The sequence below is a fragment of the Lampetra fluviatilis genome, chromosome 38 (genome assembly GCF_964198595.1).
Source record: "Lampetra fluviatilis chromosome 38, kcLamFluv1.1, whole genome shotgun sequence".
NCBI classification, from domain to species: Eukaryota; Metazoa; Chordata; class Hyperoartia; order Petromyzontiformes; family Petromyzontidae; genus Lampetra; species Lampetra fluviatilis.
In genome coordinates this window covers 5666151-5690230 of record NC_136312.1, presented here as the reverse complement: position 1 = coordinate 5690230, position 24080 = coordinate 5666151, and the positions used below count along the sequence as shown (strand labels likewise).

Below are 24080 nucleotides of genomic sequence, written 5' to 3'. Positions count from 1 at the left end.
CACACACACCACATACACCATACACCCCACACATACACACCACACACACACCACACATACACCACACACACACACATCACACACACACCACACACACACCACATACACCACACACACACACACCATACACCACACACAACACACACACCCCCACACACACCACATACACACCACACACACACACCACACACACACCACACGCACAACCCTCTCTCCGTTCGCCGCCTGGCTGCAGGGCCACGCCATTGGCTGCACGCTGGAGGGTTCGAGCGTGGCTATGGGGGAGGAGGAGGAGGGAGGTGAGGGAGGGAGAAGAGAAGGAGGAGGTGTGATCCTGGGATATAAACACAGGCGAGACGGCTGAGAAGCCCCGAGCAAAACCATCTCAGCGTCGCGACTGGCACGACATCTCAGCACCAGAGCGACAATTTGTGACTCGCGTGGGCTGGTACGTGCGGGCGTGTGTGTGCGTGTGTGTGTGTACATTTGTGTATCTGTGTCATTGTGTGTGTGTGTCACAACGTCTGTGTGTGTCTGTGTGCGTGTCGCCACTAGGGAGACAAAGGCGGCCGGGCGTGGTCCTGGTCACCATCATGGGTGCAGTGCCGGCCTTTATCGGGGCTACTCGCTAGCAGCACTTAGCCCTAGCAGTCTGTAAAGGCTATAAGGGGGATCTTTGTCTTTGTTATTGTGTGTATGTGTGTGTGTGTTCAAAGCAGCCCTGTATGTGTGTGCATGTCATAGTATTTGCGTGCCTCTGTGCGAGCGTGTGTGTCTGTAATAGTGTGGGGTGCTGTAGTGTAGCGGCATACACCAGTGACGATTAATTATCTGAACTGGTCCTGGGCCTCCCCTAAGTCGACTCAACCTCAAATGAGTACCTGGTGCGATGTGGAAAAAAATCGCCACTGGGGAGACAAAGGCGGCCGGGCGTGGTGCTGGCCACCCACCCCCTCGAGTGCCGTGCCGGCCTTCACAGGTGCTCGCTAACAGCACTTGCCCCAACAGTCTGTACAGGCTACACGCGGGGGTCTTTGTAATTGCTTGTGTGTGTCATCACGTGTGTGTGTGTGTGTGCGTGTTGTTGTGTGTATGTTTGCGCGTGTGTCAAAACGTCCGTGTCTGTGTGTGCGTGTCCTAGCATCCGTGTGCCTGTGTTCGAGAGAGTGTGTGTGTCTGTATTCATGTGGGGAGCGGTGGTGCAGCGGTTAGCGCTACGCTGCGCTACGAACCCAGCTGACCCGAGTTCGATTCCAGCTCACGGCCACCAACACCACCAGTGACGATTATCTGAACCGGTCCTACGCGTCCCCTAAGTCGACTTAGCCTCAAACGAGTACCCGGTGCGGTGTGTAAACATCGCCACTGGGGATACAAAGGGGACCGGGCGTGGTGCTGGCTACCGACCCCCCCCCCCGTGCCGTTCTGGCCGTCATTGGTTCCACTCTATAACAGCACTTGCCCCAACAGTCTGTTAAATTTAGGCGATACAGCGGATCTGTGTGCGTCAGCATATGAACGTGTATCTGAATACGTATCTCAATGTGATGTTTTGTATATCACCTTGCGTATCCGTCTGTTTCTGTGGGTGTATATGTGTATGTCAAAAAATGTTATCCTTGCTCCGGACGATGTCTCCCAAGTTTTGGACATTTGCACTTTCATCAACGTGTCTGTATCTTGTTCTCTGTCGGGAAGTATTGAATCACCGCCTCCTACATTCGGGCGTTTATTCTCACGGTGGCCAATATGTCCAGGATCTAGATTGCCAGTGTTAAGGGCTGCTGCTGTTGTTGCTGCTGGCCACGACGAAGAGGGCTTCAGCAAGAGAGAGAGAGAGTTCGTGTCGTGTCGCTGTTCCTCCTGAAGGAACGCAGGCCACAGCGGGTTTACTCGGCGGTCTGTCGTACGAGTCTCTGTGCATCTCTATGAGTATCCATGTTTCTCTCGGTGTCTCTGAAGGTTTATTAAAGGATCGCATGGGCCACAGTCGTAACACTGTGGCTCGTGCCTTGAGTTCTTCATTCATGAAGGAGACGCATGCATCGGCCCACGCTTTTTTAAAAAAATTATTCTACAATTCACCCCACGAGTGGCCTGGTAACTACATTATCAGCTCAGGTAGGTGTGGCAATCGGGTCGAGTGGGGGTCCAATATTTGATTTGCGCGATTTTGCTGAAGTCAAAAGTTACTGCCCCAATGAAATTCAAACGTGGAACCGTAAACGAAAGCATTCTCATCTTAAAAAATAAGAAAAAAATTAACCTCGTTTAATAAAAAAAAATTACACCGTTGTTGAAAACAAATCCCATGTTGGTTGTTTACAGGGGAGCCCCAACTCGTAGCTTTGGCCACGGTGGGAGGGGGGGGGGCAAGGCACCCCCATGCCCCCCATGCTCGTTACGTGACTGATTCACTCCGTCTACTACTCCGTGACTACGTTAACCACTCCTCCCCCCACCCCCCCCCCCCCGTGGTCTTCGCGCCTGATTGGCTCACCAGTGACGACGTCACATTTACCCCCACCTCGATTTAAGACCACAATTCTGGCTATCGCCTGATGATGCTGGTAACGAATTGTAAACGTCGTGGGGTTTTAATCTTCGACACACAACCGGCGTGCTCAACTAGTAACCAATTGTAAATGTCGTGGGGTTTTACTTTCCACCACACAACCGTCATGCTCAACTAGTAACGAATTGCAAATGTCGTGGGTTTTTACTTTCCAACACACAACCGGCATGCTCAACTAGTAACGAATTGTAAATGTCGTGGGTTTTTACTTTCCAACACACAACCGTCATGCTCAACTAGTAACGAATTGCAAATGTCGTGGGTTTTTACTTTCCAACACACAACCGTCATGCTCAACTAGTAACGAATTGCAAATGTCGTGGGTTTTTACTTTCCAACACACAACCGTCATGCTCAACTAGTAACGAATTGCAAATGTCGTGGGTTTTTACTTTCCAACACACAACCGTCATGCTCAACTAGTAACGAATTGTTAATGTCGTGGGGTTTTACTTTCCAACACACAACCGTCATGCTCAACTAGTAACGAATTGTTAATGTCGTGGGTTTTTACTCTCAGACATACAACCGGCGTGCTGAACTAGTAACGAATTGCCACGTTTTGTTCACGTGACAAACCTCACTAGTTGAACGTGCCGAACGGTGGCGGATCTAACGACAACATTCACATTTGCGCGATCAAACCCAAAAAAAACCTCGACTGTGGATAAAATCGGTCTCGAAAGCCTCACGACTGCTCCGCGTTGAACTCACCCCGTACCTCCTCTGTCTCATCTCACCTCTCTCCAGCTCCCATTCGACCTGACCACCCCACCCCACGAGATGCCTACGACCTCTGACCCCGCGTGGCCTCGGGCCGCGTTGTTGCGGTGCCGAGTGTTGGCCCTGGCGCTGTCCGTGGTGCTGGCGGTGGGGCCCACGGGTCGGCCCGGGGTGGTGGACGGCTGCTCCTGTGCCTCCAGCATGCACCCCCAGCAGGCGTTCTGCTCGGCAGATGTGGGTGAGCCAGCGAGCGAGCGTTGTTGTTGTTGTTGGTGGTGGTGGTGGTGGTGCAGGTAGGCCTTGGCAAGGTAAGGTAATTGTACCCTTTTTACCGGGTAAAAGGTTAAAGGTGTCGACATGCCAAGGGGTAAGGGTAAAGGGTAGGGTAAAAGGTAGGCTCGTTGCTTTTTACCTTTTACCTTACATTGCTAAAGGGTAAAAGGTAGGGTAGAGTGATTGTATTGTGGTAAGGTAAAAGGTAGGGTAAAAGGTAGGCTCGTTGCTTTTTACCTTTTACCTTACCTGCTAAAGGGTAAAAGGTAGGGTAGAGTGATTGTATTGTGGTAAGGTAAAAGGTAGGGTAAAGGTAGGCTCGTTGTTTTTACACTTTTACCTTACCTTGCCGAGGCCTAGGTGCAGGGGCGGCGAATGTGCAGCATGTTGGCACTGTAGGGGGTACAGCTGGTGGTGCATCTACCGGTCATCTCAGTCAGCCAAACGTCGTGATTTTTATTTTATTTTTATTTTACTTTTATTAATTTTTATTTACATTTTTTACCTACGTGACTTTACCGAAAAAACCTAAGAATATGAATCCTTGCAGTCACGAAAGCTTCAAATCTAGAACCAGATAGAAACCTTTTGCAAGGAATAGAGTCACTGCATTAACCACACACGTAGTACTTGTGGTGAACATTCAAACGAAACATGCTCTGACAACATCTGTGATACATTGTCTTTGAAGCTGATTGGCCTACACCAGAGACAGCAGGCTTCTTTGAGGCCTAGTCTCACCACCAGTGTCAGAGCCACCTTGGCGCTCGGCGATCTTACATTGACATGCACATTTTTTACCTGGCAGCCCTCTGATTGGTGGAAAACCCACCACCGTCGCGGTCGCCGCCCACCACTCACATTAACATTAGCTGCCCCGCCCACCACTCACATTAACATCGGCTGCCCCGCCCACCACTCACATTAACATTAGCTGCCCCGCCCACCACTCACATTAACATTAGCTGCCCCGCCCACCACTCACATTAACATTAGCTGCCCCGCCCACCACTCACATTAACATCGGCTGCCCCGCCCACCACTCACATTAACATTAGCTGCCCCGCCCACCACTCACATTAACATTAGCTGCCCCGCCCACCACTCACATTAACATTAGCTGCCCCGCCCACCACTCACATTAACATTAGCTGCCCCGCCCACCACTCACATTAACATTAGCTGCCCCGCCCACCACTCACATTAACATCGGCTGCCCCGCCCACCACTCACATTAACATTAGCTGCCCCGCCCACCACTCACATTAACATTAGCTGCCCCGCCCACCACTCACATTAACATTGGCTGCCCCGCCCACCACTCACATTAACATCGGCTGCCCCGCCCACCACTCACATTAACATTAGCTGCCCCGCCCACCACTCACATTAACATTAGCTGCCCCGCCCACCACTCACATTAACATTAGCTGCCCCGCCCACCACTCACATTAACATTAGCTGCCCCGCCCACCACTCACATTAACATCGGCTGCCCCGCCCACCACTCACATTAACATTAGCTGCCCCGCCCACCACTCACATTAACATTAGCTGCCCCGCCCACCACTCACATTAACATCGGCTGCCCCGCCCACCACTTACATTAACATTAGCTGCCCCGCCCACCACTCACATTAACATCGGCTGCCCCGCCCACCACTCACATTAACATCGGCTGCCCCGCCCACCACTTACATTAACATTAGCTGCCCCGCCCACCACTCACATTAACATTAGCTGCCCCGCCCACCACTCACATTAACATTAGCTGCCCCGCCCACCACTCACATTAACATCGGCTGCCCCGCCCACCACTCACATTAACATTAGCTGCCCCGCCCACCACTCACATTAACATTAGCTGCCCCGCTCACCACTCACATTAACATTAGCTGCCCCGCCCACCACTCACATTAACATTAGCTGCCCCGCCCACCACTCACATTAACATCGGCTGCCCCGCCCACCACTCACATTAACATTAGCTGCCCCGCCCACCACTCACATTAACATTAGCTGCCCCGCTCACCACTCACATTAACATTGGCTGCCCCGCCCACCACTCACATTAACATCGGCTGCCCCGCCCACCACTCACATTAACATCAGCTGCCCCGCCCACCACTCACATTAACATTAGCTGCCCCGCCCACCACTCACATTAACATTAGCTGCCCCGCCCACCACTCACATTAACATCAGCTGCCCCGCCCACCACTCACATTAACATTAGCTGCCCCGCCCACCACTCACATTAACATTAGCTGCCCCGCCCACCACTCACATTAACATTAGCTGCCCCGCCCACCACTCACATTAACATTAGCTGCCCCGCCCACCACTCACATTAACATTAGCTGCCCCGCCCACCACTCACATTAACATCGGCTGCCCCGCCCACCACTCACATTAACATTAGCTGCCCCGCCCACCACTCACATTAACATCGGCTGCCCCGCCCACCACTCACATTAACATCGGCTGCCCCGCCCACCACTCACATTAACATTAGCTGTCCCGCCCACCACTCACATTAACATTAGCTGCCCCGCCCACCACTCACATTAACATCGGCTGCCCCGCCCACCACTCACATTAACATCGGCTGCCCCGCCCACCACTCACATTAACATTAGCTGCCCCGCCCACCACTCACATTAACATCGGCTGCCCCGCCCACCACTCACATTAACATTAGCTGCCCCGCCCACCACTCACATTAACATCGGCTGCCCCGCCCACCACTCACATTAACATCGGCTGCCCCGCCCACCACTCACATTAACATTAGCTGTCCCGCCCACCACTCACATTAACATCAGCTGCCCCGCCCACCACTCACATTAACATCGGCTGCCCCGCCCACCACTCACATTAACATTAGCTGCCCCGCCCACGACTCACATTAACATCGGCTGCCCCGCCCACCACTTACATTAACATTAGCTGCCCCGCCCACCACTCACATTAACATTAGCTGCCCCGCCCACCACTCACATTAACATTAGCTGCCCCGCCCACCACTCACATTAACATTAGCTGCCCCGCCCACCACTCACATTAACATTAGCTGCCCCGCCCACCACTCACATTAACATTAGCTGCCCCGCCCACCACTCACATTAACATTAGCTGCCACGCCCACCACTCACATTAACATTAGCTGCCCCGCCCACCACTCACATTAACATCGGCTGCCCCGCCCACCACTCACATTAACATTAGCTGCCCCGCCCACCACTCACATTAACATCGGCTGCCCCGCCCACCACTCACATTAACATCGGCTGCCCCGCCCACCACTCACATTAACATTAGCTGTCCCGCCCACCACTCACATTAACATTAGCTGCCCCGCCCACCACTCACATTAACATCGGCTGCCCCGCCCACCACTCACATTAACATCGGCTGCCCCGCCCACCACTCACATTAACATTAGCTGCCCCGCCCACCACTCACATTAACATCGGCTGCCCCGCCCACCACTCACATTAACATTAGCTGCCCCGCCCACCACTCACATTAACATCGGCTGCCCCGCCCACCACTCACATTAACATTAGCTGCCCCGCCCACCACTCACATTAACATCGGCTGCCCCGCCCACCACTCACATTAACATTAGCTGTCCCGCCCACCACTCACATTAACATCAGCTGCCCCGCCCACCACTCACATTAACATCGGCTGCCCCGCCCACCACTCACATTAACATTAGCTGCCCCGCCCACGACTCACATTAACATCGGCTGCCCCGCCCACCACTTACATTAACATTAGCTGCCCCGCCCACCACTCACATTAACATTAGCTGCCCCGCCCACCACTCACATTAACATTAGCTGCCCCGCCCACCACTCACATTAACATTAGCTGCCCCGCCCACCACTCACATTAACATTAGCTGCCCCGCCCACCACTCACATTAACATTAGCTGCCCCGCCCACCACTCACATTAACATTAGCTGCCCCGCCCACCACTCACATTAACATTAGCTGCCCCGCCCACCACTCACATTAACATCGGCTGCCCCGCCCACCACTCACATTAACATTAGCTGCCCCGCCCACCACTCACATTAACATCGGCTGCCCCGCCCACCACTCACATTAACATCGGCTGCCCCGCCCACCACTCACATTAACATTAGCTGCCCCGCCCACCACTCACATTAACATCGGCTGCCCCGCCCACCACTCACATTAACATCGGCTGCCCCGCCCACCACTCACATTAACATCGGCTGCCCCGCCCACCACTCACATTAACATCAGCTGCCCCGCCCACCACTCACATTAACATCAGCTGCCCCGCCCACCACTCACATTAACATCGGCTGCCCCGCCCACCACTCACATTAACATCAGCTGCCCCGCCCACCACTCACATTAACATCAGCTGCCCCGCCCACCACTCACATTAACATCAGCTGCCCCGCCCACCACTCACATTAACATTAGCTGCCCCGCCCACCACTCACATTAACATTAGCTGCCCCGCCCACCACTCACATTAACATTAGCTGCCCCGCCCACCACTCACATTAACATCGGCTGCCCCGCCCACCACTCACATTAACATTAGCTGCCCCGCCCACCACTCACATTAACATCGGCTGCCCCGCCCACCACTCACATTAACATCGGCTGCCCCGCCCACCACTCACATTAACATCGGCTGCCCCGCCCACCACTCACATTAACATCGGCTGCCCCGCCCACCACTCACATTAACATCGGCTGCCCGCCCACCACTCACATTAACATCGGCTGCCCCGCCCACGACTCACATTAACATCGGCTGCCCCGCCCACCACTCACATTAACATCGGCTGCCCCGCCCACCACTCACATTAACATCGGCTGCCCCGCCCACCACTCACATTAACATCGGCTGCCCGCCCACCACTCACATTAACATCGGCTGCCCCGCCCACCACTCACATTAACATTAGCTGCCCCGCCCACCACTCACATTAACATCGGCTGCCCCGCCCACCACTCACATTAACATCGGCTGCCCCGCCCACCACTCACATTAACATCGGCTGCCCCGCCCACCACTCACATTAACATCAGCTGCCCCGCCCACCACTCACATTAACATCAGCTGCCCCGCCCACCACTCACATTAACATCGGCTGCCCCGCCCACCACTCACATTAACATCAGCTGCCCCGCCCACCACTCACATTAACATCAGCTGCCCCGCCCACCACTCACATTAACATCAGCTGCCCCGCCCACCACTCACATTAACATTAGCTGCCCCGCCCACCACTCACATTAACATTAGCTGCCCCGCCCACCACTCACATTAACATTAGCTGCCCCGCCCACCACTCACATTAACATCGGCTGCCCCGCCCACCACTCACATTAACATCGGCTGCCCCGCCCACCACTCACATTAACATCGGCTGCCCCGCCCACCACTCACATTAACATTAGCTGCCCCGCCCACCACTCACATTAACATCAGCTGCCCCGCCCACCACTCACATTAACATCGGCTGCCCCGCCCACCACTCACATTAACATCAGCTGCCCCGCCCACCACTCACATTAACATCAGCTGCCCCGCCCACCACTCACATTAACATCGGCTGCCCCGCCCACCACTCACATTAACATCGGCTGCCCGCCCATGCTGCTGACACTTGGGCTACGGCCATTTTAAACCTTTATAAACAGTTTGCCTTTAGAAGCTAACCCCCCCCCCCCCTTTTCCTGATGACGACCGCTTGTGTTGCGATCGAAACGTCGTAGTTTTTTGTTATTTTGTTATTTTCTTTGAACCTATCTACGTGACTTTACCGAAAGACCCAAAAAAAATGTAAAACTATTCTTATTTTTTCAAAGTCTGTAAATTTGTTAAGATCTACGTGCCACTGCATATATCTAACCTAAGAAAATGTGATTAACGGCGGGTCCTGTTTTGTCACACTCGGGGACACAATCGCCTCGAATGAAGCGATCAGCGTAGCGATTCGTCTAATCCCATGTGCCAAGGCTGGATCTTTTGCCAACACCAGCATCAGCCATCATCACCACCACCGTCATCCATAACCAGGTGCAGGTCCAGTCATATAAACAACAACATCATCATCATCATGGTCATCATCACGAGCCTCGAACTATCCACTGCTGGATAAAGGCCTCCGCCCACGAACCGTCGCCATCGCTCAAGCACTTGCGATGCAACAATACATCTCGCCGCTGCGTGTCTCTCTCTCTTATCATCATCACGGTGGCTAGGAGATGTTAACTACCTCGCCTGACATGCAGGAGGTCGTGGGTTCGATCCCGACCCTGACGCCTGCTGCTGTATATTTGGAGTTTTAGTGTCTCTCTCTCTCTTGTCATCATCACGGTGACTAGGAGATGTTAACTACCTCGCCTGACATGCAGGAGGTCGTGGGTTCGATCCCGACCCTGACGCCTGCTGCTGTATATTTGAAGTTTGCGTGTCTCTCTCTCTCTCTTGTCATCATCACGGTGGCTAGGAGATGTTAACTACCTCGCCTGACATGCAGGAGGTCGTGGGTTCGATCCCGACCCTGATGCCTGCTGCTGTATATTTGGAGTCTGCGTGTCTCTCTCTCTTATCATCATCACGGTGGCTAGGAGATGTTGACTACCTCGCCTGGTATACAGGAGGTCGTGGGTTCGATCCCGACCCTGATGCCTGCTGCTGTATATTTGGAGTCTGCGTGTCTCTCTCTCTTATCATCATCACAGTGGCTAGGAGATGTTAACTACCTCGCCTGGTATCCAGGAGGTCGTGGGTTCGTTCCCGACCCTGACGCCTGCTGCTGTATATTTGGAGTCTGCGTGTCTCTCTCTCTCTTATCATCATCACAGTGGCTAGGAGATGTTGACTACCTCGCCTGGTATACAGGAGGTCGTGGGTTCGATCCCGACCCTGATGCCTGCTGCTGTATATTTGGAGTCTGCGTGTCTCTCTCTCTTATCATCATCACGGTGGCTAGGAGATGTTGACTACCTCGCCTGGTATACAGGAGGTCGTGGGTTCGATCCCGACCCTGATGCCTGCTGCTGTATATTTGGAGTCTGCGTGTCTCTCTCTCTTATCATCATCATCACAGTGGCTAGGAGATGTTAACTACCTCGCCTGGTATCCAGGAGGTCGTGGGTTCGTTCCCGACCCTGACGCCTGCTGCTGTATATTTGGAGTTTGCGTGTTTCTTTCCCCGTGGTGGCCGCGTGGATTTTTCTCCGGGTGCCCCGGTTTTGTCCCTCCACATTTAGAATTAACATCAACACGCGTTTAAAGACTATTTGGGCTGCTGTAAATTCCCACGTGATGATGATAAGCCGCCGCTTCGTTGAGCTGTGAATTGTGGCCATGTCGCTTCTGAAAAAAGCGCTATCCAGGGTGCTTCAAAAATATGTTAACACTGCTGAGAATTTGCAACAACACCACAAGAAATGTGCTTCCGGGCTCTGGAGACCACCTGGAGAAGATTCCAGGCCACGCGTTGAAAACGATGGCGGACAAGTGGAGACTCTTTGACTTTTTGAAGCTATAAACATATATTTGTTATCACTTTACAGTGTAGTATTATCCGTTCTTTTTACATTATAAACAATAGTCTCATATAAGTGTTAACATTTTTTGAAGCTCAGTGGGGCCTTACCTGGTACTAAGAATAACAAATAAAATAGTTTTACGTTTTTATAGATTGGGTCGCTCCATCTCCGCGGATGACGACCTCCTCCCGGGAAGTGTTATCTTATTTTTGGCTGTTGCTGCAAAGCCAGTCTGACCCCCCCACCACCACCACAGCCAATCATCCCTCGTTTGTCTGTAAATCACGACACCACATGGGAATACGTTTTTTTTATCCACTCATCGTTGTTGCAAGTTGACTCCGGCCTAAAAAAAAAATTACTCGATTTTAAATCACTTTTGGAATGTTCTCCGAAGAGTGTGACAATCCCGATGAGCTACAAGCCACGCGAAGCTTCTCATTAGGGAGGGAGGGGGGCACATCGCTCGGTTTAAACTCACTTTGGAATGTTCTCCCAAAAGCAGGACATTGCCGATGGGCTACAAACGATATAAGAAAGGGATCTTAGCCCTTCTGGCCATATTAAAACAGTTGCGTTAAGATGTTAAAACACCAAACAGAAACCTTTCGATGTCGCTGCTCACCCCGAGCTCTCAATATCCTGACGGTGGCATGGTCTTTGTGCTGTTCGTCTTTTGGCGTCCTCTGGTTTGACGCTGTTAGTGAGACTAGGCTCTAAAGAAAGCTGTCTTTGGTGTGGACCAATCAGTTTAAAAGACAATGCATCATCATCATATACTACCAGAGCATCTTCTTAGGTTTTTTCGGTAAAGTCACGTAGGTAAAAAATTACAATTAAAATTAATAAAAGTAAAATAAAAAAAATAATAAATCACGACGTTTCGGAGGCAACACAAGCTTCCGTCTTCAGGTGGAACCGTCACAGCACGATAGCTGTATTAATTTTAATTTTTTACCTACGTGACTTTACCGACAAAACCTAAGAATATGAATACTTGCAGTCACGAAAGCTTCAAATCTACCAGAGCATCGTTTGTGTCTGCATGTTCACCGCAAGTATCTGTGGTTAATACGGACACGATTCCTTGCAAAAGGTTTCAGTTTGATGCTTTAACGTCTTAACACAACTGTTTTATTACGCCCAGAGAGGGTAAAACCTATTCTTATATTTTGACACTGGCAAGGTAGGTCCCATGATGACTACAAACTACGCGGAGCATCTTCACGGGGGGCACATCCAGGGCGATTACAACAAAAGTGACGTCTATGGAGAAAACGCGGTGGGGTTTTTCTCTGTTTCGCGACGCGGAGTTTGATGCCTGAGCCATTCGAAAGGGGGTTGGGGAAGGAAACGACTTGCAAAACCGGCTGATTATTTAAGGCTGAGTCGACCTAGAGGTTCAGATAATCACCACTGACTTCAGCTGTGGCCGGGAATTGTAGCCTTAGCTAACTATTGAGGCAAGTGCTGCTAGCGAGCACCTATAAAGGCCGGCACTGCACACCCACGAGGGGGCTGGTGTGGCCAGCACCACACCCGGCCGCCTTTGTCTCTCCAGTGATGATGTTTTTAACACGCCGTGCCCGGTGCCGATCTTTAAGGCTGAGTTCACCTAGGGGATGCTCGGGACCGCTTTAGGTATTCGCCACTGTTCGTTGGTCGTGAGCGTGAATTGAATTTCGGGTTGTTATCTTCGTAAATGCAGTGCGCTAACCACTGCACCACCGCTCCACACGCTCAAAGCACAAAGATTCCCCCGTGTAGCCTCAACAGACTGTTGGGGCAAGTGCTGCTAGCGAGCAGCACCTGTGAAGGCCGACACAGCACCCGAAGGATTGGGTGGCCAGCACTACGCCCGGCCGCCTTTGTCTCCCCACGCCTCATCGGCTGCTAGTTTTGAGGCCGAGTCGACCTAGCGGAGGCCCGGGACCCCCGTGTGGGGCTGCCGATATTCGCCACCGTCATTCGGGTCGTCCCTGAGCGCGAATTGACCTCGGGGGGGTCGGCGCGTCCGCAGCGCGCGGTGCGCTAACCGCTGCGCCACCGCTCCGCAGCGCGCGGTGCGCTAACCGCTGCGCCACCGCTCCGCAGCGCGCTGTGCGCTAACCGCTGCGCCACCGCTCCGCAGCGCGCTCGCTCGCTCGAGCACGCGCTGTTGCCCGCCGGGACGCGACTCTGACGACGCGGGGTGAATGTTAATAGCCACCGCCACCTTCCATTCTCGCTGCGCCGAATCGTCGTCATCATCATCATCATCTGTCATCGGTCCCTCTAGCCCCAGGGGAGGAGGCGGCGGGGTGAGGGGGGGGGGCAGCTGTGGGGAGCAGCGACGATGGCACCACCCCCCAACACCCCCCACATCCTATCCACCACTTGCCCCCCGAATTAAAATAAAGACATCTCGTGCCCGTCGCTGAGCCGGCTGGAGGGGGCCCCGCAGGCCAGGCTGACAGGGCGAGTCGATCGGCCAATGAATCAATGAGCCAATTAAAAGCTCTCATCCGAACCGCCGGAGCGGCCGCTGCTGCTGCCGCTGCTGCTGCTGGGGCTCGTTGTGGAGTGGCGATTACAACAACAAAAACAACCCTCGCCTCCGCCGACGCCAACGCGGCGAGCGGCGTGAGAAGCGGCTTCTTCTTCTCATTCTTCTTCTTCTCATTCTTCTTTTCCTCCTTCTTTTCCTCCTTCTTTTCCTCCTTCTTTTCCTCCTTCTTTTCCTCGTTCTTTTCTCCTTCGTTTCCTCCTTCTTTTCCTCCTTCATTTCCTCCTTTGTTTCCTCCTTCTTTTCCTCCTTCTTTTCCTCCTTTTTCTCCTTCTTTTCCTCCTTCTTTTCCTCCTTCTTTTCCTCCTTCTCCTCCTTCTCCTCCTCCTTCTTTTCCTCCTTCTTTTTCTCCTTCTTTTCCTCCTTCTTTTCCTCCTTCTTTTCCTCCTTCTCCTCCTCCTTCTCCTCCTCCTTCTTTTCCTCCTTCTTTTTCTCCTTCTTTTCCTCCTTCTTTTCCTCCTTCTCCTCCTCCTTCTCCTCCTCCTTCTTTTACTCCTTCTTTTTCTCCTTCTTTTCCTCCTTCTTTTCCTCCTTCTTTTTCTCCTTCTTTTCCTCCTTCTTTTCCTCCTTCTTTTCCTCCTTTTTCTCCTTCTTTTCCTCCTTCTTTTCCTCCTTCTTTTTCTCCTTCTTTTCCTCCTTCTTTTCCTCCTTCTCCTCCTCCTTCTCCTCCTCCTTCTTTTCCTCCTTCTTTTTCTCCTTCTTTTCCTCCTTCTTTTCCTCCTTCTTTTCCTCCTTCTCCTCCTCCTTCTCCTCCTCCTTCTTTTCCTCCTTCTTTTTCTCCTTCTTTTCCTCCTTCTTTTCCTCCTTCTTTTCCTCCTTCTCCTCCTCCTTCTCCTCCTCCTTCTTTTCCTCCTTCTTTTTCTCCTTCTTTTCCTCCTTCTTTTCCTCCTTCTTTTTCTCCTTCTTTTCCTCCTTCTTTTCCTCCTTCTTTTCCTCCTTTTTCTCCTTCTTTTCCTCCTTCTTTTCCTCCTTCTTTTTCTTCTTCTTTTCCTCCTTCTTTTCCTCCTTCTCCTCCTCCTTCTCCTCCTCCTTCTTTTCCTCCTTCTTTTTCTCCTTCTTTTCCTCCTTCTTTTCCTCCTTCTTTTCCTCCTTCTCCTCCTCCTTCTCCTCCTCCTTCTTTTCCTCCTTCTTTTTCTCCTTCTTTTCCTCCTTCTTTTCCTCCTTATTTTCCTCCTTCTCCTCCTCCTTCTCCTCCTCCTTATTTTCCTCCTTCTCCTCCTCCTTCTCCTCCTCCTTCTTTTCCTCCTTCTTTTTCTCCTTCTTTTCCTCCTTCCTTTCCTCCTTCTTTTCCTCCTTCTCCTCCTCCTTCTCCTCCTCCTTCTTTTCCTCCTTCTTTTTCTCCTTCTTTTCCTCCTTCTTTTCCTCCTTATTTTCCTTCTTCTCCTCCTCCTTCTCCTCCTCCTTTTCCTTCTTCCACTCCTCCTTCTCCTCCTCCTCTTCCTTCACCGTGATGGGGGGGGGGGGGGTCAGTGCAGGATGGTGAATCGGGGGGGTCGGGGCGGGGGGGGGGCAGTTGGGAGGAGGTGGCTCAGCACTGCTTCGGATTTCGCTCGCCACTGATGTTAGCCGGGAGTTATTAAACCCAGGGGCCAACAACAACAACAATGACCCCCACCCACAAGTGCGTGCATGCGTTTACCTCCTGCCACCCCCTGATAGACAAATACAACGATCCCCCCCCCAACCCCATCATGTAAGGCTGAGCAGACCTAGGTGACGCCCAGGACTTGTTCAAATATTTGCCGTCGTGACCAGCCCCCAGTAGTCACTGCGCCACCGCTCCACGCAGCGACTGTGTCAATACATCAGCCGATGGAATCGGACTTTATAATGTTGATTGATTACTGGAGGAATCCGATAAGCTGTAAAGCTCTTTTTTTCAGTGATGTCCGGTAGGGACACGTGGTCAGAACGCGACAACAACAAACAATGACAACAACACGATCGGATTGCAAAGTAGAGGAAAGGAAAACAACATGTACAAATACAACTAAACATATTCTTATTCTTGGTTCTTACAGCAAAGTCACGTAGAAGGGAAATAATAAAATAATAAAAATACAGTTTAACACGTAGGCTTTCGCGACCAATATTATTCACAATAAAGGTTTTTGGGTTAGATCGCGTTATTTATAAATGTGTCGTAACCCTCCACCACCCAACACGGCCAAACAGTAAAAAAATGTGTCACGTTTACAAAGGACAAATAGTTCGCTACTTTAGCCCACCGGTGTGTTGAAGAGTGAATCAACATCATTTACAATTTGAGTAGTACGACGTTTCGCTGGTAATTAGATCCAGCTTCATCGGGAGATTTGCCAGAATGGCCAGAATTGCCTGTTTGGCCGTGTTAGGTGGTGAAGGGTTACGACACATTTATAAATTACGCGATCTAACCCAAAAATAATTATTATGAATCCTGCTCCACCGGCAGACTCCACCGTCCGCTTCCGTCGCGTAACCACGCTCCCTTCTGGAACATTCCCGTAGAAACCAGTCCCTTCGTACTCACAACTGACTCCCCTGTCATTACCTCCCGTGGCCACCAGTCCCTTCACACTCACAGCTGACTCCCCTGCCATTACCTCCCGTGGCCACCAGTCCCTTCGTACTCACAACTGACTCCCCTGTCACTACCTCCCGTGGCCACCAGTCCCTTTGCACTCACAACTGACTCCCCTGTCATTACCTCCCGTGGCCACTAGTCCCTTCACACTCACAGCTGACTCCCCTGTCATTACCTCGCGTGGCCACCAGTCCCTTCGCACTCACAACGGACTCCCCTGTCATTACCTCCCGTGGCCACCAGTTCCTTCACACTCACAACTGACTCCCGTGTCATTACCTCCCGTGGCCACCAGTCACTTCTCACTCACAGCTGACTCCCCTATCATTTCCTTCCATGGCCACCAGTCCCTTCGCACTCACAACTGATTCCCCTGTCATTACCTCCCGTGGCCACCAGTCTCTTCACACTCACAGCTGACTCCCCTGTCACTACCTCCCGTGGCCACCAGTCCCTTCGCACTCACAACTGACTCTCCTGTCATCACCTCCCATGACCACCAGTCCCTTCAAACTCACAGCTGACTCCCCTGTCACTACCTCCCGTGGCCACCAGTCCCGTCGCGCTCACAACTGACTCCCCTGTCATTACCTCCCGTGGCCACCAGTCCCTTCGCACTCACAACTGACTCCCCTGTCATTACCTCCCGTGGCCACCAGTCCCTTCGCACTCACAACTGACTCCCCTGTCATTACCTCCCGTGGCCACCAGTCCCTTCACACTCACAACTGACTCCCCTGTCACTACCTCCCGTGGCCACCAGTCCCTTCGCACTCACAACTGACTCCCCTGTCATTACCTCCCGTGGCCACCAGTCCCTTCGCACTCACAACTGACTCCCCTGTCATTACCTCCCGTGGCCACTAGTCCCTTCACACTCACAGCTGACTCCCCTGTCATTACCTCCCGTGGCCACCAGTCCCTTCGCACTCACAGCTGATTCCCGTGTCATTACCTCCCGTGGCCACTAGTCCCTTCACACTCACAGCTGACTCCCCTGTCATTACCTCCCATGGCCACCAGTCCCTTCGCACTCACAGCTGACTCCCGTGTCATTACCTCCCGTGGCCACCAGTCCCTTCTCACTCACAACTAATTCCCCTGTCGCTACGTCCCGTGGCCACTAGTTCCTTCACACTCACAACTGACTCCCGTGTCATTACCTGTTAGTAAGTGAGGACTTGTCCCTTGCTTTTTATTCGACGCGTGTGCGGCGATGGAGCAGCCATCGATCAAGGGTCGAATTCGAACCGCGTCGTGTGATCGGCATCGCGCTCGCTGAAGTTATACCTTCAGGGAAGTCGTGTACTGTACACGCGCACAATTCTGAGTCACTTATAACCACTTTGCCGTTACTTATTGCCAATTATGGACTTTTTCGGTAAAGTCACAGTGGCAGTGGGGGTCGCAAAATGCCGATGTATTACTAATAAACCCCAATGATCATTGGGGGAGCACATGCCACCCCCCCGGAGATGTTAACTACCTCGCCTGGTTTACAGAAGGTCGTGGGTTCCATCCCAACCCTGACGACGCCTGCTGTATATTTGGAGTTTGCGTGTCTCTCTCCCCGTGGTCGCATGGATTTTTCTCCGGGGTCCTCCGCATTTTCCCCCTCCACATTTAGAATCAACGTCACGCGGTTCAAAGTATTTGGCTGCTGCTGTACATTTCCTCGTGACGATGATGAGCCGCTTCGTTGGGCTACCATTTGCGATGGCCAGGCCGCTTCTGACAAAAAATAGCTATTTCGTAGCTCAGTGGGGCCACAGCTGGTAAAAATAGAATTTTAAAAATAATCAGTTTAGTCTGGTTACATTTTTTGTCACGTCAATTTTAGATTTGAAGTTTTCGTGACTGCAAGGATCCATACTCTTTGGTTCTTTCGGTAAAGTCACGTGGGTGAAAAATCTAAATAATAACAAAAATTAAATCGCGAAGTTTCGGAGGCAACACAAGCTTCCGTCATCAGGTGGAACAGCCACAGCAAAATTACTGTAGTGGCTCCGAAACGTCGTGATTGAATTAGTATTTTTCATCTACATGACTTTACCGAAAGAAACAAAGAGTATTTCGTCACGTCCATTGAGCCCCATTCACAACTGCAGTGCCTTCCCCTGTCGTGTTGCAATGGCCCTCAGTGCTCAGGGCCAGGATCGTGGGTCGCAAGATCGTGGTGGGACACTTCAACCTGACGTCCCACGGACACCCCTTCCAGATGGTTCTGCACCGAGTCAAGCAGATCAAGGTGAGTTTTGTACAGAGTGCACCCAACCAACGGCTTTGACAAGGTGCACCCCAAAGAGTCCACGGATGGACACGCCCACTCGCTCCTGCTGAGTTGGTGATTGAGTAGGTGTGGGAGTGAGTGAGTGAATGAGTTGATGATTGGGTAGGTATGTGAGTGAGTGAATGAGTGAATGAACTGATGATTGGGTAGGTGTGTGAGTGTATGAGTGAATGAGTTGATGATTGGGTAGGTGTGTGAGTGAGTGAGTGAATGAGTGAGTAATTGGGTAAGTGTGTGAGTGAGTGAGTGAATGAGTTGGTGCTTGAGTAGGTGTGTGAGTGAATGAGTGAGTGATTGGGTGGGTGTGTGAGTGAGTGAGTGAGTGAGTGAGTGAATGAGTTGGTCATTGGGTGGATGTGTGAGTGAGTGAGTGAGTCAATGAGTTGATGATTGGGTGTGTGAGTGAGTGAGTGAGTGAATGAGTGAGTGATTGGGTGTGTGTGCGTGAATAGGTGAGTAGGTGGGTGGGTGGATGACGGAGTTGGTAAGTGAGTGCGTGAATGGGCGGGCGAGTGAGTGCACGTGCTTGTATGAGTGGATGGATGAATGCGTGAAGGAATGAGTGAGTGAGTGGGTGAGTGGGTGAGTGGGTGAGTGAGCGGATCCGGTGGGTGAGCGGGCATACGGATGAGCGAGCGAGTGAGTAGACTTCTTCCTCTATCACCCCTCAAAGCTGGGTTCCCCCCCATGTTTCATCCCGTGTCCGCTCGAATTTCAAACCCCTTTTAACCCTCCACTCCAAGTTAGTTTACTTATACTCTTGGTTTTTTCGGTAAAGTCACGTAGGTAAAAAATGAAATTAATACAATAAAATAATAAAAATCACAACGTTTCGGAGGCAACACAAGTTTCCGTCATCAGGTGGGACCGTCACAGCTAGATTTGCTGTATCAAGTGAGGCAGGGATTCCAAGATGCAAGTTCTTGTGTGAAAGCGATGGGTATTACCTTGTTATCGCGGCATCTCGAAAACAACGAGACAAGAAGTCACAGCTTCTCGAGACGCTGGCCTTCCTCAAGAGATGCCGCGATAACAAGGTAATACCCATCGCTTGATACAGAAAATCTAGCTGTGACGGTCCCACCTGATGACGGAGACTTGTGTTGCCTCCGAAGCGTCGTGATTTTTATTATTTTATAAATTTTTATTTAATTTTTTACCTACGTGACTTTACCGAAAAAACTAAAAGTATGAATCCTTGCAGTCACGAAAGCTTCAAATATAGAATTAGTTTACTTACCTTTAAAAAAAGGGTAAGGGGGGGAGTGGTCGTAAATGCACGCGGCACCGCTGTCGATGGACGCGCTGCGTCGTCCGGTGTGGTGCGAAAATAGATCTACAAGGGGATGGAGCTCCTGGGCGAGGTGACGCAGCTCTACACACCGACTATGGACGGCCTCTGTGCACCCTCGCTGGACCTCAGCAAGACACAGTACGTCATCACAGGTAACCCTCCCCCCCACCCCACACCCCCCACACATTGTGGGCAACTCGGGTCCTGCGTAAGCCAGAGGTTCGCTCCTCCGGTCACGTCGGGTTGAGCGGACGGTCGCGGCGACGGATGACCGAACCGGCACGGGGCTGGCGCGTTTCGGCGTCGCCGCTCCACTCCGTTTCCTTGTTGAGTGCGTGGGAGACGAACGCGGGGGGGGGGGGAGGCTGAAACGCTTAGATTTTCTCTACACGCCGGGCCAAGTGACGTTGAGGAGTCACGAGCGGCGAGTTTCACCGCGAAGCTGATCGAACCCCACGCCGGAGTTGTGTAGAGATGAACGCACGGACGCACGGATGTTGAACTCTTTTCGCAGCAAATACGTGGCCAACCGCGCTGATCGCAGGTACGGCGGGGAAATACGACGAACGAAACACACAAAGCAGTTCTACAGAAGTAACTTTGTCAATCTCGATGATCCGAAAGTGCCAGAGCTCCCAGTGGCGTCCTAATGTCGGAAGGGAAGAGCGTTCCAGACGGCCGCAGAAGCGCGTCCGAAAGCGCCGCGCAATGCGGCGACCGTCACCGCCTTTGTTCGATGGCTTCGCCAAACTCCGATGGGTGAATGCACGACGTTTTGGTCGATCCGCCGCTGGATTGGGGCGGTTATTTGACCATACTTGTCCCACGCTGGACAGTGGTGAAGGTGCGGGGCGTAGATGCGGGCACGCAGAAGTAGGGCGCAACAACGGATTGTGCTCCACTGCAATCTGCCGCCCACCGTGCAGCCGATGAGACCTGTTATACACGGTGGACGCCTGTTCCACCCGTAGCCTCGCTGGCGAACGAGGATATGGGGGGGGGGGTGGGTGGGGTGGTGACCCAGCCCAGGCTGTAGCATCATCCGTGCCGCTCGCTGTTGCAGCGATGCAGAGGTGTCGCGGTTCGTGCCCAGTGGGCACCCCCTGGTCAATACGGCGGCGAGTATTGTTCACAGGGTACGCTTCGCAGGTGGAGGTCAAAGGTCGCGCGGGTAATTCCGTTTTCGTGATTGTTTTTATTTCTAAAGAGTCACGGTCCGGACCTTTTTTTTTTGCCAAATTTCAAAGGTCACCGCCCAGTCACCCCCGTTGGGTCAAGGCACAAGGCGACATCGCAGCCCCATAGGAATGTGCGTACGAATGCACGTTGAACTTCTTTCACACCGTACGTAGCCAACCGCGCTCATCGGAGCTGCGATTGCCGCCAGTTCCGGAACGTGCTCGCGATTCGTTTCGGCTTTCACCCACTCGCCTGATTATTTTCCAGGCCTGGAAATTCAATTTTTTTTATTCCTTCCCACGCCCCACCCGCCCCACCGCCCCCCCCCCCCCCAACCCGCCGAAGGGAAAATCCGCGACGGCCGGGTCTCCGTGTCGGGGTGCGACTACGTGCAGCCCTGGGAAGGCCTCACGCTGTCGCAGAAGAAAAGCCTCAGCTATCGCTACCGCATGGGCTGCGATTGCAAGGTGAGCTCTTCGGCGGAGGATTCATTACGCAGCTCGGTTTCGCCCCCGTCCCATCGTCGGTTGTTTGGTTATTCCGCCAAGGCTCTGTTTTCAGGAGGGTCCTGCCAAGTTTTCGCGGTAGGAGGGGTGAGTGTGGGGCGTGTGAGCGTTGTTGCTGCTGCTGCTGCTGTAGTGTATAATCACAGCAGCAGCACGGAGGCGAGATGTTAACTACCTCGCCTGGTATACGGGAGATCATGGGTATCACTCTTCCACTCGCTCTCCCATTAGGGAGCAACTCGGTAGCTCGGAGATGTTAACTACCTCGCCTGGTGTGCAGGAGGTCGTGGGTTTGACCCCGACTCTGACGACGCCCGCTGAAAATTTGGAGTTTGCGTGTCTCTCTCTCCCCGTGGTGGTCGCGTGGATTCTTCTAAGGGGTCATCCGGTGTTTCACTCCACATTTAGAATCGAAACATCACCACGCGTTCAGAGTGTTTGCCTGCTGCGATAAATGTCCATGTGATGATGATGATGAGCCAAATATTTGTTTATTTTAAAATGTTTATTTTATTTTTATTATTTTTATTTTGAATTTTAATTACATTTTATCATTTAGATTTTGTTTACATTTTTTGTTTTCTTTTTACGTGACTTTACCGAAAGAACCAAGAATATAAGACGATGAGCCACTTCGTTGTGCTATCATTCGTGACGGCCACGTCGCTTTTGAAAAAGAGCTACCTCGCAGCTCAGTGCGGCCTTACCCACGTAAAATACGAAAACATAGTTTTAGTTGAATCCCAGTTGAGTGATTTGTAGGCGAGTTTTAAGCACTGGGATGTTTTGACCCAATACCATTTACATTGTATGGGGGAGGAGGTGGGGTGGGAATGATTTAAGCTATGAGAGGAAATCGTGAGAAGCCGGAGGAAATCCAAAGTCGACCAGGTGAAGAACATGCGAACTGTCACGAATCGGGATTCGAACCGGGGTCCCTCATGGTGTGAGGCGCAAAGTGGCACCACTGCCCTGCTGCCCTGGGTCACGTGACGAGCGTGATGTTCGCTGGGTAACCCCCCCACCGTAACCCCCCCCCCCCCCCCCCTGTTCACGCGCGTGATCGTCGTGCACAACAAGACACGCGCGCCGTTGCCGGCCAAATCGATTTCGAATCGTTCCCAAACAAATAAGTAAAACCCGTCAACAAAGTTTCTTAAATTAACCGCTTTGTGCAATTTTTTTATTTTGTTTTGTAAAATTACCATTGTAATATTTTTCTTGTTAAAAATGTATTTAACAATATTTATTTTAGTAAAGAAAAAAAAATGACTGTACCACCACACCACCTTCATTTCTAGGATTTTCTTCTAAGTCCAGCACCACCCCCATTAATTTGTACCCCCCTCCTTCAATCTCCCCCCCTCCCCCCTCCTTCAACCACCCCCCCTCCCCCCCCCTCCTTCAACCACCCCCCTCCCCCCGCGGCAGATCCGCGAGTGCCGGTCGCTGCCGTGTGGAGAGGGCTCCGCTGACGAGTGCGTGTGGACGGACCGCGTGGCGCGCGGCACCCACGCGGGCCACCAGGCCAAGCACTACGCCTGCGTGCGCCGTGGAGACGGTCCCTGCGGCTGGTACAAGGGGGGGCTCGCTCCGCCCAACACCGAGCTCTGCGAGGGGGCCTCGCCCTAGCGCGGAGCTCCGCGAGCGGGCCTCGACCCCCAGCGCGCAGCTCCGCGAGGGGGGGGGGGGGGCTTGACCTAGCGCGGAGATCCGCAAACGGGCCTCACTCTAGCGTGGAGATCAGTGAGGAGGGGGGGTGGGGGTCCTCGCCCCCAGCGCAGAGCTCCGCGGGCGGGCGGTTTGACGTCGCGCGGAGCTCCGCGAGCGGGCCTCGCCCCCAGCGCGGAGCTCCGCGAGGGGGGCCACGCCTCCAGCGCGGAGCTCCGCTGAGAGGAGACGTGCGAGAGGGTATTATATACGGTACAATTGGGATTCATATAGCGTGTAATTACAGCCGCATATTAAGATGCCGCGGTAGAGGCAGCGAGACATTCACATCGTGTAGACGTTAACATATGCAGTTTAGATAGAGAGTCTCCGGGAGAGAGAGATAGAGAGTGATTGCCAGGGTAGAAGGGGGAGGTCTTGAGCCTCGACTTACACATGGGGAAGGGAGTCGGCAGGAGACGGGGGGCTGCGGGAAGGGAGTTCCATATTGCGGGGAGCAAGAGAGGAGAAGGAATCCTGGGGAGACGATATTCGCTGGCACCAGCAATCGGCCTGGGACACGTGATGTATTCTGGCATTTCTTTACGCACGTGTGAAAATCTCCATACGGGAGTGCGCATATGAAATCCCTTCGAATCACGCGCGGTAAGGCGGTGAAGTTTCAAGTTTCATTTATTTGGTATAGCCCTGTGAGCCATGCGGATCTCGAGTCGGGTGCAACCGCAACAAACAACATATGAACGGAGAACATCTTAGAGCGGCGACGCGCAACAGAAACATCCTGGAATAAACCAGCAAATTTCGATTTAAAGCTTTCGTGACTGCAGGGATTCATCTTCTTGGTTCTTTCGGTAAAGTCACGTAGAATGGATTCTACAGCAAATCTTCCAGAAAAAA

At 52.5% G+C, this 24080-nt stretch overlaps 2 protein-coding genes across 2 annotated transcripts; one reads left to right on the top strand and one right to left on the bottom strand.

Annotated features, from left to right (window-relative positions):
• The first annotated feature begins 320 nt into the window (after window positions 1–320).
• LOC144945719 (metalloproteinase inhibitor 3-like) lies at window positions 321–23247 on the top strand. The gene is made up of 6 exons (XM_078874288.1): window positions 321–448; window positions 3326–3536; window positions 18385–18491; window positions 19868–19979; window positions 21352–21473; window positions 22944–23247. The coding sequence occupies exons 2-6, from the start codon at window positions 3359–3361 to the stop codon at window positions 23142–23144; spliced, it is 720 nt and encodes a 239-aa protein (XP_078730414.1). The 5' UTR covers window positions 321–448; window positions 3326–3358; the 3' UTR covers window positions 23145–23247.
• On the bottom strand, window positions 13048–18329 carry LOC144945663 (uncharacterized). Its single transcript, XM_078874230.1, has 4 exons — window positions 18324–18329; window positions 14191–15117; window positions 13727–14160; window positions 13048–13111 (listed from the first exon to the last, which is right to left on the bottom strand). Exons 1-4 carry the CDS (start codon window positions 18327–18329, stop codon window positions 13048–13050), a joined length of 1431 nt encoding a protein of 476 aa, XP_078730356.1.
• Window positions 23248–24080: the final 833 nt, after the last annotated feature.

Coding starts and splice junctions, on each gene's coding strand:
- LOC144945663 (XM_078874230.1), bottom strand. Junction 14,161..14,190: donor AGGAGGAAAAGAAGGAGGAA/AAGAAGGAGAAA, acceptor GAGTAAAAGAAG/GAGGAGGAGAAGGAGGAGGA. Junction 13,112..13,726: donor CCGCGTTGGCGTCGGCGGAG/GCGAGGGTTGTT, acceptor ATTCGCGCTCAG/GGACGACCCGAATGACGGTG.
- LOC144945719 (XM_078874288.1), top strand. CDS start 3,359: ATGCCTACGACCTCTGACCCCGCGTGGCCTCGGGCCGCGTTGTTGCGG. Junction 19,980..21,351: donor GACACAGTACGTCATCACAG/GTAACCCTCCCC, acceptor AACCCGCCGAAG/GGAAAATCCGCGACGGCCGG. Junction 21,474..22,943: donor GCATGGGCTGCGATTGCAAG/GTGAGCTCTTCG, acceptor CCCCCGCGGCAG/ATCCGCGAGTGCCGGTCGCT.